Source organism: Chanodichthys erythropterus, chromosome 4, assembly GCF_024489055.1.
Source record: "Chanodichthys erythropterus isolate Z2021 chromosome 4, ASM2448905v1, whole genome shotgun sequence".
Lineage (NCBI taxonomy): Eukaryota > Metazoa > Chordata > Actinopteri > Cypriniformes > Xenocyprididae > Chanodichthys > Chanodichthys erythropterus.
The window spans coordinates 36,488,726-36,507,394 of record NC_090224.1 but is presented as its reverse complement, the minus strand read 5'-3'; the positions used below and the strand labels follow the sequence as shown (position 1 = coordinate 36,507,394).

At 40.2% G+C, this 18,669-nt stretch overlaps 1 protein-coding gene across 1 annotated transcript; it reads right to left on the bottom strand.

Moving 5' to 3' along the window:
- Positions 1–390: 390 nt before the first annotated feature.
- Positions 391–5,416, bottom strand: znf521 (zinc finger protein 521). Its single transcript, XM_067382912.1, has 3 exons — positions 5,377–5,416; positions 3,923–4,108; positions 391–2,936 (listed from the first exon to the last, which is right to left on the bottom strand). The coding sequence occupies exons 1-3, from the start codon at positions 5,414–5,416 to the stop codon at positions 391–393; spliced, it is 2,772 nt and encodes a 923-aa protein (XP_067239013.1).
- Between the last annotated feature and the right edge of the window lie 13,253 nt (positions 5,417–18,669).

Sequence of the window (18,669 nt, the reverse complement as noted above, 5' to 3'; positions counted from 1 at the left end):
CTGCATTGCTTGCTTAAAATGAACCCAAAGTAGGTTGGAAATTAACATTTAATAATATGTTTAATAAATGAACATTTATAGGTTTAATGAACAATAATTAAACAATAAACATTTATTAAATTGCTCATCAATAAATGTTCATCTTTTGATTATTATTGTAGCCTCTAGTAATTGTGTGTCTGATTTTTTATTTATTTCAAACCTATTTTGGGTTTAGTTAAGTCAGCCATATAGTAATTTATAAACAATAGTTGGGTTAAATAAAACTACCCAGCACGTTGGACAAACATTTAACCCAACCGCTGGGTTTGTCCATTTTCAACCCAACTTTTTTTTAACCCAGCATTTTGTGTACATATCTTGTAATGATGTCCTTTATTTAGGGTAAGATCAAACTGTTGTGGTCTGGGTGAGAGTGTTCTTATTGCTTCTCTCCTCTGGTATGAGTGCCGTAGCCGAACAACAATTGACTACAGAAATGCTAGTCTTATTGTCTCTGAGTCTATGCTCAAACGTACTGACATTCATAGTGACCGTTTCCTGCTGAGCAACACTTGAGGAGATTTTAAGGTCAGGATTAAGGTTGGAGGGATCCATGCAGCTGCTGATCAGATCATCACCCTGGACTTTCTGCATGTGGAAAGTTCCATGAATTTTCAGCTCAAGAGTGGAGGTGACAGTCTGCATGCACACGACACAGCGGAAGCCTGTCAGCGAGTTGTGCAGGTCTGGGTGCCTCTGACAGTGTTCCAGGAAGTCCTCCTCACTGTGAAGAGGAAGCTTGCAGATGCGGCAGTTGCCCGTGTCCAAGCTCCTGCTGTGGGTGACCTTGTGTTCAGTCAGAGTTAGCAGGGAAGGGAAGCGCTCTCCACAGATGGGGCATTGGCAGTGCTTGGTGGGGCCTAGATGAGTCTGGACGTGCTCCCACAGTGCCATCTCAGTGAAGAAGGTCTTGGAACAGTCTTTGCATTTGTGGCTCCCTTGGATTGCCTCCACTTTGCGCTTGAGAGTGCCACTCTCCCCGGGCTGGATGTGGTGATCTCGCAGCTGGTGGTTGGCGAGCAAGGACTGCATGGTGTAAGAGGCACCACAGATTTCACAGGCAAACATAGGATCGTTCAGATTTGCCTTTCCTTTGCTTTCGGTGGGAGGGCTGAACAGCAATTCCACCTTACCGACTCTTATTTCACTATTCACTGGCAGCATTCCAGCGCTGTCCTTGGCAACTGGTTCGGAGACAGGTGGAGGGGTCACGTTGTTACCTTCAGCACTCTTGGCACAGAGTTTCTCGACCTCGAGGGGAGATCTGGTGTTGGTACAGACGCAGGGACTGCATTTGTCGCTATGTGTTGTGATATGACACTGCAACTCGATGTCTGTGGTAAAGGACTCTGCGCAGAAGATGCAACTGTACATCTTGCATTGTTTGCCGAGATGTTTCTGTTTGACATGCAGGTGCAAGTCATGCTCTTGCTTGAAGTCCCATTCGCACGACGTACAGTGGAACGTGGTTCTCTTGTTACTGTGTTCGGAGGCCAGGTGAACCTGAATAGACACCTTAGAGTCGAACACCTGCTGGCAGAGGGAACATCGGTAAAACACAACGGTGTGCATCTCAAGTAGGTGCCCATGTAAGTCTTTGACACTGGTGAAGGACCTACTGCAGCTCTCACAGATGTAGAGCGTAGATGAATTGCTAAAATGAGATACTGTGTGTTCCTTAAAAGATTCCTGGTTTGGGAAATCCTCTGGACATGTGAGTTTTGGAAGCATACTCTTCAGGTGGGAACTCAAGTGAGTTTGAAACAGATCCAGATTGGTGTATTTAGCCCCACAGTGGTCACAGATGAAGTCGGTTGAGGGTAATACACCATGGCTAGTTTTTTTGGCCAGACTCTTGATTGACTGGGGTGAACCCATTGTCCTCCCCTCTTTAAGGTTCATCAAGTTCTTGTGTGTCTTTTTGATATGCTGCGTCAGTTTTACCTTACTGCTAAACGTAGGCAAATGGGCGCAGTATGGACAGAATTGCAAAGACTTCCTTTCTGCGGTTTCTTCCGCATCTGGATCTAGTTTCAGGCTCTGGTTTTTACAGTGCGTCTGCCGCACGTGATTATCTAGCGTGTCCTTTGTCAGGAATCCTCGGAAGCACTGCGAGCAGAAAAAGACGTTGCTCTCGATTAAAGCCGAGTTGTGTGATTGGCGAACGTGCTCTTGAAGGGCTTTCAGGTCCTTTAAAGATGTGGGACAGAAGCTACACTGAAGAACCGTCTGAACAGCCGCCGTGATTGCGGCTTCAAGCAACACGGAGTGTCCTAGCATCACATTAGCCTCTTTCTGGTGCTCAGATGGAAAAGTCTCAGAACTTGAGTGGATTTCATTGTCCTTGAGTTGGGTCTGTGGACGTGCTGTAGGGTCCATGTGACAATGAACACAATTATTGAAAACTTTGAGCTTTTTGGAGATTCCTAAACAATTGTTTGAGACAAACTGAGACTTTCTCTTTTCTACATGAGGAGCCAGTTCTGCAGCATTTGGAGTGGCTGGGCTGGAGATGTGTGAGGTTGCACAGGTGCATTCTGCCAATGAGAAGCCTGATTGATCTTGTGAAGGAAAATTTGGAGGTTGTTTTTTCCCAGATTCCCCCACAAGAGAGAGATGTCGGGAGGACATAGCACTACCCTGTTCATACTGATTACTCAAGCCCTGTGTGCTTTTTGTGGGGCTCTCACTGCTGATATCCGTTTGGGATATTTTGAGAGATACTGAACTATTTCCAGGCAAAGGGGTGTTTGCCCTCCTGCACAGTCTCTGATGATTTCTATGTGTGTCTCCCTTGAATCCAAGGTCACATCTATCTTCATGGTCAGCGGAGGAGTGAGCAGGGGAAAGAGATGCTAAACAACATATTTCATCTTCCCCAACATTATGATTTGCTATGGACAGAGAAGAGAGGAAAATGTATTTACAACTTTCATAAAAAAAAGTTTGCCAAAAACAGAAGAACAGACACCATTAGTGTTGGGGATTAACTAACTAAATTAAGTACATTTTCAGTATTGTGACACTCGAAATGGTGTTAAAGTAACATAGCTTTTCCAGTAACAAGATATTTTCGCCAACAAGGAAAACTGACACAGCTGTTTTTTGTTTTGCTGTAACCCTAATTCATACCCTAACTGTTATTTGTGCAAGACTGTTTAAGTCCCAATACTGTTTTTGGTGAATTGCATTGCTGCGTTTTGTTAAATTGTGATGTAGAGAACTACTTTAAATGATGAGCTTCCTCAACACGACTCACTTTAACCACAACTATATGAATTCCTCTCTACTAGTTCAAGAGCTCTGTCCTGCTGAAGTCTGGCAGGTTAAAATATAACTCATAAGAGCAGACTAAACACCAAAAACATGAATTGGATGCTCTTTTTCACACTTTTTTTTTAGATGTAATTTGCTCGGTATGTGGCCACATAATGAGCAGTCCCACTGTGACTAAAATTGCTGTCAGTGTGAGAGGACCGGATTCACAGTTTGAACAAATGGAGTGCCTATGCTTTAAAGTACTGAACATGTACAAAACCCGAATCATGGTACCAAATTATACACTGAATCTAATGTATCTGTGCTTTAAAGGATAAAACATATTAAAAAACATGCGTTCACATGATTAGCAATTACAAAATATCATAAATCCAAAATCACTTGTAAAGGCATGATTCATTCTGTTATTGTGCATATAGGGAATTGCAAACACACATAATTCAAAGGTCACACAAACATGCAGAAACACTAAACCCTGAATATAAAACCCTAGAGGTCTCTCTTCTTTTTAATCTGCCGGTGTGATACAGAGAGAGATGGAGAAAATATTCACAGTTTAATAATGTAAAGGATACTGGTGTGGGAATGTATTTGTGTGTACCTGAACCATGGCAGTACGTCGGTTTGCATTCTGATTGCTGTATGTTTGCACTCTCATGTTCATCTTCATCCTTCTCCTGCCCACGTTGTTCCCTATCCTCGTCCCTTTCTTTTCTCCTTTCCAAGGAGCAATGCTTCTTCCCCACAATCACACTATCTTCCTTTGTATTTAACCTGTCATCTTGACCTGTGGAGAAAAGATTGATTGCAAGAAAAGGTCATGGCCATAGTATCAAAATATAATATAACAATTCAAAGAAATCAAACACTTAAATGGCATTTTTTTCCATCTCTTGTGGACCATACACTATAGCACCCCTGTGGCCTGAAAAAAGCAAAGAGTAAACAAATATCACCATTTTGATCTGTTTTTTATCCAGCAGGGGAGTACCATTGTGTGTGCATGTTGGCATCTGTATTCTGTGATTTCAAGGTGACATAACAGAGCCACATGACATGATGACTGCAGGAAATGAATAGATTTAAAACCTCAGGGAACTTTCAAACACTCATATGTACACAAATTCGTTTTCTGTCATGTTTGAGACTTTTCCTTTGACCTCTGTTGTTTTTATACCGAGTTAATATTTTCTGTTCCCTACTAAATTCTCACATAAACATTTATGAATCCTATAAAGTTTCATTAAGGCATTATTTAGTATGTTTATTAAGCCGTTTTCCTCCAGATTTTACCACACTTGTTGGGGTATTTTTTCCTGCGATGTGGGCAAAACATTTCTTTCTCTCTATCTAACACACACACACACACATTCAGTTTTGACTAGCTGAGCTGAAGAGACAACCCTAGAGTTAACTCTAAAAAAAAAAAAGAGTTAAAAACAACCCAAGTTGGGTTGAAAATGGACAAATTGGGTTGTTTTAACCCAGAATGTTTTCCCAACCTGCTGGGTTGTTTTATTTAACTCAATTATTGTTTAAAAATGACTGTATTGCTTGCTTAAAATGCACCAAAAATATTTTGGATATAGACATTTATTATGTTTTATAAATGAACATGTATTAATACGTTTAATGAATAATAATTAAACATTTATTTAATTGTTTATTAATAAATTTTCACCTTTTCTATTACTGTTGCCTATAGTAATTGTGTCCAATTTCCAACATATTTTGGGTTCAATTTAAGCCAGACATATAGTAATTTTTAAACAATATGAGTTAAATAGAACCCAGCATGTTTTAGAGTGTATAATATTGCATGGATTTTCATATCTGAATCATGTGCATTACCTGTATGTAAATTAGATTACTCGAAAATGCAATGGAAGTGAAATGAAAGTTCTGCTCCAAAACAATTTTAATCTTTGCTCAACATTAATCTGAAGCCTAATGATCTGCAACTAATTGGGATCAATCATTCGGTTTGTCCCGCGGTCTGATTTCACTCAAGACAAGGAAGCAAGTGATTAAATAATAATGAAAAAAGCTTCGTACCTTTCAAAGATCTGGGCTTCGCCTGCTTTCGACGAGTCATTGTAGGACTTCAGCAGCTGTCAATACAGACGGGTTAAGTTCCTGTCCACTGTTTGCAAACGAAGGACAACACAAGAGCCAATACTTGCGTGCTGTTTCGTGGACTAGAATAGAGGGAAAGCACATTAATATGACGGGCAAAGGGGCTCGCCCCCGCCTACAGCAGCGGGATGACTCCGTACACGCTCTGCGCCACCGGGGACGCGCGCGAGATGCGTAATCGCTGAACACACACACACACACGCACACCGGCATCCCAAAAGACATTTTTATTGCTCAAGAGTTCTCAGTTATGTTTCACGACAATATTAACTTTGTCTTGTTTTGTTTCTACTTGAATTTCAGTAAAATAATTGCATGTAAACAGTAATGAAAATATTGTGTATATGAGGTTAGAATATCTCAAATAGTTTGATTTTGGAAGAATCTGATGTGAGATGTTTGAGTTTGTATTTTGATTGCAGATTATCTTGACAAATCTGAGCACAGTTTGAAATCTCTTCTGAAAGAGACATTTGAGGAGCCAAAGATTTAAAGGGATAGTTCACCTGAAAATGAAAATTTTGTCATCACTTACCATCAAGTTGTTCCAAACCTGTATGGGTTTCTTTCTTCTGTTAAACACAAAATAAGATATTTTAAAGAATGCTGGTAATCAAACCATTGCCTTCCATAGGATAAAATACTATGGAAGTCTATGGGGTCCAATGGGATCAAATGTCTGGTTGCCAACATTCTTCAAAATATCTACTTCTGTGAACAACAACGTGAGTAAATGACAAAATTTTCATTTTTTGGTGAACTATCCCTTTAAGTGAGTCTTGATCTACATTTAAACTCACTGATATATAAAATCTCTTTGCATAAAATTGATATTCTTGCCTTCTTTAAAAAAAAAAAAAAAAGTAGTAAGTCCACATGAAGTTTGACCCATTTAGCTTGAACGTTTAGTCAATTATTGCTTTTGTTTCTTTAAAATCAGAAGAAACGGCACAACTTATCCAAGACGAAACGCTATAACATTATCAATATCTATAATATACCATCAAACATATGGCACTGTCGTGATGAAATCATCAGAGGAGCATCTCCTTTCATAATGACGCCTCGGTTTAATTTCTCTGTGGAAACGTTAGTTATGAGCCGCCCCGTTGGATGGGCTTTGCAGGATAGGGAACGTTGATTAGAAAGCTGCATCCCTTTGGGAGTCTGCCCTGCAATTGCTTGTTTCTAATGAGTTTTGAATTAGCTGCTGAGACACTTGTCTGTGACTGTTTTGTGAATAAAGGACAGGATGTTGCAATGAAGACACAACAGCATAACATGTCTGTGGGCTTCTGAGGTGCCAGCGTGAACACTTTAGGTCATTTATGTGTGATTCGAAGTGACTTTATGATTAAGTATCCAAGTATTGATTTAAACTGTCTCGGGTATGAATCTGCAGTCTAAATAAACTGTATAAAGAGCTAAGCTATTTGTGAATATGTGTATAGGCCTATATTGTTGCTGTAAATAGACAGTATTGACATGCAAAGGCAACCTTTGCGCAAAGGAGATCCTGAAGGAAATAATGTGTCAGCCAATCAGATTATCTCAAGGGATGAGAGCTGTTATAGTTCTGATTCATATCCTCAAGCATCCAGTTGGTTTTATTATACCGTTCTAAAACAAATAGTTTGCAGTGGATCTGCTATAGTTTCCCTAGATTGTTCTTTTGATTGATTAACTTTTGAAAAATCCTTCTGATGACCAAATGTCAAAAATTACTTTATTCTAAAACTTCTTCCACAGAAATACAGAAACAAATTCACTATCAGTCGCTAGTATCTCATAAAATCTCATAATCAAATAATATATATATATAACTATTTATACAACAGATCTTTCTGGTTCTTGAATCTGATTGGCTGAGAGCCATGCAACATTCCCCCAATATCAGCACTGGAACCATTTCACCGTTTTTATCACTCCGTTTGCGGCGACTGTCATGGCGGGTGAGCAAATCCATCATATTTTTTTGGGATTACATTTCACGAATTGTAGTTTTAGGAGTTTTTTTTAAGGCAAGAATGTAGTTTTTTACACCCCAAATATGTGACTCATATATAAACATAGCACCTATTTTACAATTGTTATTTTATTTTGTTTAAACGCTTTGCAAATGTGAGCTCCAGGCTGCCAGCGGACGTTCAGCGCTCGTGTACCTGCTGAGAACAGCTTCATCTCGGCCAGTCCTTCGGGTATTTCCCGCTGGCAATATTTGGTCTTATTAATCTATTACTTGTTTCAGAGCAAAATTATTTGGGTTAAGGGGAAAATTAAGTTTCATAACTTTATATTTGGGCTATATTTAACTTAAATCCTGTGCTATAGCGCTACTTTTGTACGTTTGACTGAATTGTTTGCTAGTGTTTTTATTTATTTGCTTGTGTTTATGTCTTTTATAATGGCTATTGTTGATCATTTAAATATTGCTGTTCAATAAATATTATTTTATATAAATGATATGCCGTATTTGGAAAGGGTCCGTCAATAGTGATACATGATTACGCCGTTAGATGGCGGCAAAGACTCTTTTTATGAGTGAGTCACAACAAGGAAGTTGTTTTAGTGCTGTCATCCTTGATTTAATATTAAAATATAAAAATGAGCAAATGGCTTCTTTTTCATTTTTTCATTTAAAAAAAAAAAACGGGAAAATCAGAATCAGCTCAATTTTTAGTTTTTCGTTCAGGGGTGGAAAAATTAATAATCAGCTGGAATATTCGATATCTTCATGTGGGTGGGAATGAAACGCCCCTTTCATCTGGTTGGTCAGTCAAAGATCAAGTTGTGCAGTCATCAGTTCTTCTTCAGTTCCACATAAATAATAACAATAATAATATTGTAATAATAACAATAAAATCCTCCTCAGCTGCAGTTGTACGGATTCTTAACAAGTTTATTGCAACTACATTTAATCTTCAACGAATGACTTGGCATAAACAGTACTGAGCCAGAGCCGAGATGGGGCTTTCTTCTGTGTAGACATAAATTCACCTATGGCTAGCTATAAAGGAGCCATATTCTCATTTTTCTATTTTCAAAATTAAATAAAAAAAATAAATAAAAATGACTGAACGAATTATACAGGGATCTGCTGTCATGGGAAATCCCCTTAACATTTAAAAGGACAAAGACAAAGATGCCGCTTTCCTCAGCGGACATTCAAACAGATTTTTTACAATGGATATAATATTATGGACATCGATCTGAAGAATGAACGCTATATCAGATGCAGGTAATACACTCGTTTAGTTGATCTCTTTCTCATAATACCATAATACTCTACATAATACAATAAGCTTCAATGAAGTGACTCAATGTTCTTTCGTTACTAGTTCTAAAGCGACGTTTTATAATTAGTAACGAAGGCTTGGGCTCAACTGTTAAACTGTCAACTTGAGACTTGAATCCGTGGCGGAAGGAAGCTCTGCACAAAAGAAGGTTTTTAAAGACACTCCGTTGTTGTTCTTATTTATTTACACACTCGTGCCATTGAATTGTTGTATAAACACAATATCACACTCGTAGCTGTGCGATATGACTGTATATCAGCATGCTGTGATTACCTACGACCGAAACACAGCCGTGATGATATACAGCCATATCGCACTGCTCATATAAAACATAGAGTGTATAGCTATAGCTCTTAAAGAAATAGTTAGGCCATTAAAGGTATATTTATTTCAGTCCAAACATGCATGACTTTATTTCTTCTGTTGAACACAAATAAGAAGAAGTTTTGAGGAATGTTCACAATGCCTCTCTTCCACAGAATAAATTCAGATTAGAAAAAGCATCTTGGATATTCTGCAATAATTATTTCCTTCTGTGACAAAGAAATTCATAAGGGTAGGTAAATGACCATTTGTGATGATTTAAGGATGAACTGTCCCTTTAAGAATAGTTTTCTCAAGAGATTCTGTAATGCATTCCAACAGAGGCTACTCATGATTATCTGCAGTGTATGCAATCTCATGAGCCAATTATCTTTATGAACATTTTACCACTGCCAGTTCATGGAAATGAAAAAAGAGTTTGGGGCATTTTTAAACCAGGACATCAAGATTAATTATGGTGTGATATTAATGAACTTTGAAGGTTAATTTTTATTAATCAGCTAATTACAGAGCCAGAGATGAAGCTGATTGCTAATGATGATGATCCCAGCTCAGTCGGTGAACAAAACTGACTGATCTAGAGTGGATCAGAAATGAAAAAGACTTCACTTCAGTGTTTCTGTAACTGAGGTCAAGGTCAAGCAGTTGTAATTGGGTACTTTCTACCTGCAAAATGTAAGAAATTTTCCTTTGCAACTGACTGAAATTGTTCAATATCTCAAATAATATTAAATAATAATAAATTTAGTTGCGCAGAGAAAATGTTTTTTTAAAACTTAAAAAAAAAATCAAGGAAACAATTTGCAATTTTAAAAATAATGAATATAATTTAAATTACAGACTGAGCAACACCTGTAAACACAGTAGATTTCAAAGGGTTAAAAACAATCCAATTTGGGTTGATACTCCACACAACCATTGGATGATAATATGATAATTCCTTATATATAATCCCTTATAATAATTTTCGATCATATTTTACAGTATAGCATATTTTATATCGTTTTTGATACAAATTACTTACATTTAAGCTTGTTTAACAAATATTAGAAGTAAATTTATAAGTAATTCAAGTGTCCTGTTTCCTCCGTAATGAAGCTGGTTCTCGTGCCGGAGAGGGAACTGCTAACTTCAGACCGCCACCCTGCGTTTCACTAACAGCTGAAAAATGTTGTGACTGACTCCATACCCTGTCCATAAATAATCAGTGTACATATTTTAGCATCCAAAGTATTTATATTTATTTATATTTATATATCTTTTTGAATAAATTCATAGCATTTTATGCAAGGCATCAGGCATTTTCATCAAGCAAAAAGACGGATGCGTAGGTGATTCACATTGCCCCTGTATGTTGCTTTGCATAAAATTAAGCGATCTACAGAACAATAATGAATTTGTTCTTGTTCTGGATCTGGGTAACACAAAAACTACGCAAACACTGGGTTGTTACGTCTGACCCAGGATCTGGGTAACACAAAAACTACCCAAACACTGGGTTGTTACGTCTGACCCAGGATCTGGGTAAAACAAAAACTACGCAAACACTGGGTTGTTACGTCTGACCCAGGATCTGGGTAACACAAAAACTACGCAAACACTGGGTTGTTACGTCTGACCCAGGATCTGGGTAACACAAAAACTACCCAAACACTGGGTTGTTACGTCTGACCCAGGATCTGGGTAACACAAAAACTACGCAAACACTGGGTTGTTACGTCTGACCCAGGATCTGGGTAACACAAAAACTGCCCAAACACTGGGTTGTTACGTCTGACCCAGGATCTGGGTAACACAAAACTGCCCAAACACTGGGTTGTTACGTCTGACCCAGGATCTGGGTAACACAAAAACTACGCAAACACTGGGTTGTTACGTCTGACCCAGGATCTGGGTAACACAAAACTGCCCAAACACTGGGTTGTTACGTCTGACCCAGGATCTGGGTAACACAAAAACTACGCAAACACTGGGTTGTTACGTCTGACCCGGGATCTGGGTAACACAAAAACTGCCCAAACACTGGATTGTTACGTCTGACCCAGGATCTGGGTAACACAAAACTGCCCAAACACTGGGTTGTTACGTCTGACCCAGCATCTGGGTAACACAAAAACTACGCAAACACTGGGTTGTTACGTCTGACCCAGGATCTGGGTAACACAAAACTGCCCAAACACTGGGTTGTTACGTCTGACCCAGGATCTGGGTAACACAAAAACTACCCAAACACTGGGTTGTTACGTCTGACCCAGGATCTGGGTAACACAAAAACTATCCAAACACTGGGTTGTTACGTCTGACCCAGGATCTGGGTAACACAAAAACTACCCAAACACTGGGTTGTTACGTCTGACCCAGGATCTGGGTAACACAAAAACTATCCAAACACTGGGTTGTTACGTCTGACCCAGGATCTGGGTAACACAAAAACTACCCAAACACTGGGTTGTTACGTCTGACCCAGGATCTGGGTAACACAAAAACTACGCAAACACTGGGTTGTTACGTCTGACCCAGGATCTGGGTAACACAAAAACTACGCAAACACTGGGTTGTTACGTCTGACCCAGGATCTGGGTAACACAAAAACTACCCAAACACTGGGTTGTTACGTCTGACCCAGGATCTGGGTAACACAAAAACTACGCAAACACTGGGTTGTTACGTCTGACCCAGGATCTGGGTAACACAAAAACTACCCAAACACTGGGTTGTTACGTCTGACCCAGGATCTGGGTAACACAAAAACTACGCAAACACTGGGTTGTTACGTCTGACCCGGGATCTGGGTAACACAAAAACTGCCCAAACACTGGGTTGTTACGTCTGACCCAGGATCTGGGTAACACAAAACTGCCCAAACACTGGGTTGTTACGTCTGACCCAGGATCTGGGTAACACAAAAACTACCCAAACACTGGGTTGTTACGTCTGACCCAGGATCTGGGTAACACAAAAACTACGCAAACACTGGGTTGTTACGTCTGACCCAGGATCTGGGTAACACAAAAACTGCCCAAACACTGGGTTGTTACGTCTGACCCAGGATCTGGGTAACACAAAACTGCCCAAACACTGGGTTGTTACGTCTGACCCAGGATCTGGGTAACACAAAAACTACCCAAACACTGGGTTGTTACGTCTGACCCAGGATCTGGGTAACACAAAAACTATGCAAACACTGGGTTGTTACGTCTGACCCAGGATCTGAGTAACACAAAAACTATGCAAACACTGGGTTGTTACATCTGACCCAGGATCTGGGTAACACAAAAACTACGCAAACACTGGGTTGTTACGTCTGACCCAGGATCTGGGTAACACAAAAACTACGCGAACACTGGGTTGTTACGTCTGACCCAGGATCTGGGTAACACAAAAACTACCCAAACACTGGGTTGTTACGTCTGACCCAGGATCTGGGTAACACAAAAACTGCCCAAACACTGGGTTGTTACGTCTGACCCAGGATCTGGGTAACACAAAAACTACCCAAACACTGGGTTGTTACGTCTGACCCAGGATCTGGGTAACACAAAAACTACCCAAACACTGGGTTGTTACGTCTGACCCAGGATCTGGGTAACACAAAAACTACGCAAACACTGGGTTGTTACGTCTGACCCAGGATCTGGGTAACACAAAAACTACGCAAACACTGGGTTGTTACGTCTGACCCAGGATCTGGGTAACACAAAAACTACCCAAACACTGGGTTGTTACGTCTGACCCAGGATCTGGGTAACACAAAAACTACGCAAACACTGGGTTGTTACGTCTGACCCAGGATCTGGGTAACACAAAAACTGCCCAAACACTGGGTTGTTACGTCTGACCCAGGATCTGGGTAACACAAAACTGCCCAAACACTGGGTTGTTACGTCTGACCCAGGATCTGGGTAACACAAAAACTACGCAAACACTGGGTTGTTACGTCTGACCCAGGATCTGGGTAACACAAAACTGCCCAAACACTGGGTTGTTACGTCTGACCCAGGATCTGGGTAACACAAAAACTACGCAAACACTGGGTTGTTACGTCTGACCCGGGATCTGGGTAACACAAAAACTGCCCAAACACTGGGTTGTTACGTCTGACCCAGGATCTGGGTAACACAAAACTGCCCAAACACTGGGTTGTTACGTCTGACCCAGGATCTGGGTAACACAAAAACTACGCAAACACTGGGTTGTTACGTCTGACCCAGGATCTGGGTAACACAAAACTGCCCAAACACTGGGTTGTTACGTCTGACCCAGGATCTGGGTAACACAAAAACTACCCAAACACTGGGTTGTTACGTCTGACCCAGGATCTGGGTAACACAAAAACTACGCAAACACTGGGTTGTTACGTCTGACCCGGGATCTGGGTAACACAAAAACTGCCCAAACACTGGGTTGTTACGTCTGACCCAGGATCTGGTTAACACAAAACTGCCCAAACACTGGGTTGTTACGTCTGACCCAGGATCTGGGTAACACAAAAACTACGCAAACACTGGGTTGTTACGTCTGACCCAGGATCTGGGTAACACAAAAACTACCCAAACACTGGGTTGTTACGTCTGACCCAGGATCTGGGTAACACAAAAACTACGCAAACACTGGGTTGTTACGTCTGACCCGGGATCTGGGTAACACAAAAACTGCCCAAACACTGGGTTGTTACGTCTGACCCAGGATCTGGGTAACACAAAACTGCCCAAACACTGGGTTGTTACGTCTGACCCAGGATCTGGGTAACACAAAAACTACCCAAACACTGGGTTGTTACGTCTGACCCAGGATCTGGGTAACACAAAAACTACCCAAACACTGGGTTGTTACGTCTGACCCAGGATCTGGGTAACACAAAAACTACGCAAACACTGGGTTGTTACGTCTGACCCGGGATCTGGGTAACACAAAAACTGCCCAAACACTGGGTTGTTACGTCTGACCCAGGATCTGGGTAACACAAAACTGCCCAAACACTGGGTTGTTACGTCTGACCCAGGATCTGGGTAACACAAAAACTACGCAAACACTGGGTTGTTACGTCTGACCCAGGATCTGGGTAACACAAAACTGCCCAAACACTGGGTTGTTACGTCTGACCCAGGATCTGGGTAACACAAAAACTACCCAAACACTGGGTTGTTACGTCTGACCCAGGATCTGGGTAACACAAAAACTATCCAAACACTGGGTTGTTACGTCTGACCCAGGATCTGGGTAACACAAAAACTACCCAAACACTGGGTTGTTACGTCTGACCCAGGATCTGGGTAACACAAAAACTATCCAAACACTGGGTTGTTACGTCTGACCCAGGATCTGGGTAACACAAAAACTACCCAAACACTGGGTTGTTACGTCTGACCCAGGATCTGGGTAACACAAAAACTACCCAAACACTGGGTTGTTACGTCTGACCCAGGATCTGGGTAACACAAAAACTACGCAAACACTGGGTTGTTACGTCTGACCCAGGATCTGGGTAACACAAAAACTGCCCAAACACTGGGTTGTTACGTCTGACCCAGGATCTGGGTAACACAAAACTGCCCAAACACTGGGTTGTTACGTCTGACCCAGGATCTGGGTAAAACAAAAACTACGCAAACACTGGGTTGTTACGTCTGACCCAGGATCTGGGTAACACAAAACTGCCCAAACACTGGGTTGTTACGTCTGACCCAGGATCTGGGTAACACAAAAACTACGCAAACACTGGGTTGTTACGTCTGACCCGGGATCTGGGTAACACAAAAACTGCCCAAACACTGGGTTGTTACGTCTGACCCAGGATCTGGGTAACACAAAACTGCCCAAACACTGGGTTGTTACGTCTGACCCAGGATCTGGGTAACACAAAAACTACGCAAACACTGGGTTGTTACGTCTGACCCAGGATCTGGGTAACACAAAACTGCCCAAACACTGGGTTGTTACGTCTGACCCAGGATCTGGGTAACACAAAAACTACCCAAACACTGGGTTGTTACGTCTGACCCAGGATCTGGGTAACACAAAAACTACGCAAACACTGGGTTGTTACGTCTGACCCGGGATCTGGGTAACACAAAAACTGCCCAAACACTGGGTTGTTACGTCTGACCCAGGATCTGGTTAACACAAAACTGCCCAAACACTGGGTTGTTACGTCTGACCCAGGATCTGGGTAACACAAAAACTACGCAAACACTGGGTTGTTACGTCTGACCCAGGATCTGGGTAACACAAAAACTACGCAAACACTGGGTTGTTACGTCTGACCCAGGATCTGGGTAACACAAAAACTACGCAAACACTGGGTTGTTACGTCTGACCCAGGATCTGGGTAACACAAAAACTACGCGAACACTGGGTTGTTACGTCTGACCCAGGATCTGGGTAACACAAAAACTACCCAAACACTGGGTTGTTACGTCTGACCCAGGATCTGGGTAACACAAAAACTGCCCAAACACTGGGTTGTTACGTCTGACCCAGGATCTGGGTAACACAAAAACTACCCAAACACTGGGTTGTTACGTCTGACCCAGGATCTGGGTAACACAAAAACTGCCCAAACACTGGGTTGTTACGTCTGACCCAGGATCTGGGTAAGACAAAAACTACCCAAACACTGGGTTGTTACGTCTGACCCAGGATCTGGGTAACACAAAAACTACCCAAACACTGGGTTGTTACGTCTGACCCAGGATCTGGGTAACACAAAAACTACCCAAACACTGGGTTGTTACGTCTGACCCAGGATCTGGGTAACACAAAAACTGCCCAAACACTGGGTTGTTACGTCTGACCCAGGATCTGGGTAACACAAAAACTACCCAAACACTGGGTTGTTACATCTGATCCAGGATCTGGGTAACACAAAAACTACCCAAACACTGGGTTGAAAGTACACAAACACTGGGTTGTTACGTCTGACCCAGGATCTGGGTAACACAAAAACTGCCCAAACACTGGGTTGAAAATACGCAAACACTGGGTTGTTACGTCTGACCCAGGATCTGGGTTACACAAAAACTGCCCAAACACTGGGTTGAAACTACGCAAACACTGGGTTGTTACATCTGACCCAGGATCTGGGTAACACAAAAACTACCCAAACACTGAGTTGTTATGTCTGATCCAGGATCTGGGTAACACAAAAACTACCCAAACACTGGGTTGTTACATCTGATCCAGGATCTGGGTAACACAAAAACTACCCAAACACTGGGTTGTTACATCTGATCCAGGATCTGGGTAACACAAAAACGACCCAAACACTGGGTTGTTATGTCTGATCCAGGATCTGGGTAACACAAAAACTACCCAAACACTGGGTTGTTACGTCTGACCCAGGATGTAGGTTACACAAAAACTACCCAAACACTGGGTTGTTACGTCTGACTCAGGATCTGGGTAACACAAAAACTGCCCAAACACTGGGTTGTTACGTCTGACCCAGGATCTGGGTAACACAAAAACTACACAAACATGTAAAATATTGTCTACCACAAATTCTCAAACCAAGATTTGGGTAGAAAAAATAACCCAAGATTTTTTTGAGTGCAGTAATAGGGCCCTATGAAAGCCATTTTATTTTTTCTCAAATTCTGTTTTATTTTTTTCCAAATTCCATTTTTTTCCCCCCATTTTCATTTTTTTTTTTGGACTCCATTTTAATGGTTAAATTATTATTATTTTTTTGTAATCAAAAAGCATGTCTAATTCAGTTAAATAATGAAACATACAATTTAACAGTTTATTAAAAGTTTAAAATTAAAACATGGAAGAAAAATTGTGATTATTCCTTAAATAAAGTTTTAATAATAATAATTTAATATCATTATTATTATTATTCTGGGTTAGTATTATTATTACATTAAGACAGATAAATTCTACTGTACAAAAGTAGGCCTAATATATTTGTCACAATTTCTTCAAGTTAAACCAAACTTTTATTTTGACAGGTTGCTGTGAAGACCTTTGAGTTTCCCTGTGTTTATGATATAAGGATAGTTTCTCTCAAATGAAACAGTAAAATGCTCATGAAGTGACTCTCGGAGCGGCTCTGGAGATAAAGTTCATGCATTCATGTCCTCATATAGAGAGGCGGCAGAGGCTGAAAACACCATGGGCTCTCGTGGCACTGTGTGCTTCAGTGTGTGTGTGTGGGAAATGAAAACGCTCGTCTGCGCCATTCATTCACACAGACACAGAACATATTCATGTTAAGATTCATGTTTAAATAGTCTTTTTGCGGTTTAATATTCTCAGATACTAGTCTAAATCATGATTTGATTGAAGTGTACAGACCTATTTTTTTTACATATATTATATATATTTATCAAATATTGGAGAAATTCAGTGACATTCCGCATTATACAGTAAATTCCATATTCATGACTGGATTCTGCATCGCGGAAATCATTAGTAACACAACACCCAGAAAACATAAGAAAAATCTTCCTGAACAGACACACACCAGTGCACTTTTCCATATGTTTATAGCTCCCGCAACCTGGTTTACTTCAGAACAGTGCTAATATGTTATTAGCTGGGTCACACTTGCTCAGAGAGCTCTTGTGTCCCACACAGGTGACTCCCGTAAGAAATGCTGAGGTTGTGAGCACTACAGAAGGTCCTCATTAGCTTGGTTTGAGGGAATACACAGCTAAGGAATACTGGTGGGTGGGCATTTCTGTCTCTTTGAACACTGCTCCATGGTCTCGGAACACAAACCCCTCTATTCCCGGATGCATCATATTTAGTTTAATGTATTCTTATTTGTTGAATTTAATTAAAAGGACATTTTTAATAAGGTACGGGAGACTTGTGGCCTGTTCTCTGCAGGTTTACCGTGCTCTTGATGAAGCATTGATGAGAGGTTTGGTGGCACCAAAATGGCCTTTGAAGTAGAAGCATGAAAGTGTTGGTAGATGCTTGTAGAGGTACTTCTCAACTTGTCTTCATTTGTTCAAAACTGCTGAGGACTTGTATGATATCACAGTTAAATCGACTGACTGAACAGCTCTGGAGTGGACATGACAACATATCGTCTCAGTCCGATTTTTAAGCTTCTTTTGGCAAAAATAAAATCTAAAATAAAATGTCTAGACTTCTTTAATATGTCTTTAAAATTTGTTTAAGCTGGCACTGCTCAAATATGTATTTAAAAATTCAAATTGTTTACATAATGCAGAACAAATAAAAGGAAATTCAAATATATTGACTTTTTATTTGAAAAATTAAAAACACTTATGTATATATTAAATAGTAATAATAATTTATTGTATTTATTAAAATATATACAGTAATAATAATTGATTGTACATATATAATTTATTAATTTATTGTATATATATATATGTATATATATACTGTTTACACAACGAATTATTACTGTGTATATATATATATATATATATATATATATATATATATATATATATATATATACCTACCTACACACACACACACACATATATATTATATATATATAATACAATAAATAGTAACAATAATTTATTGTACATATATATAATATATTAATTTATTGTATATATATATATATATATATATATATATATATATATACCTATATCTATAT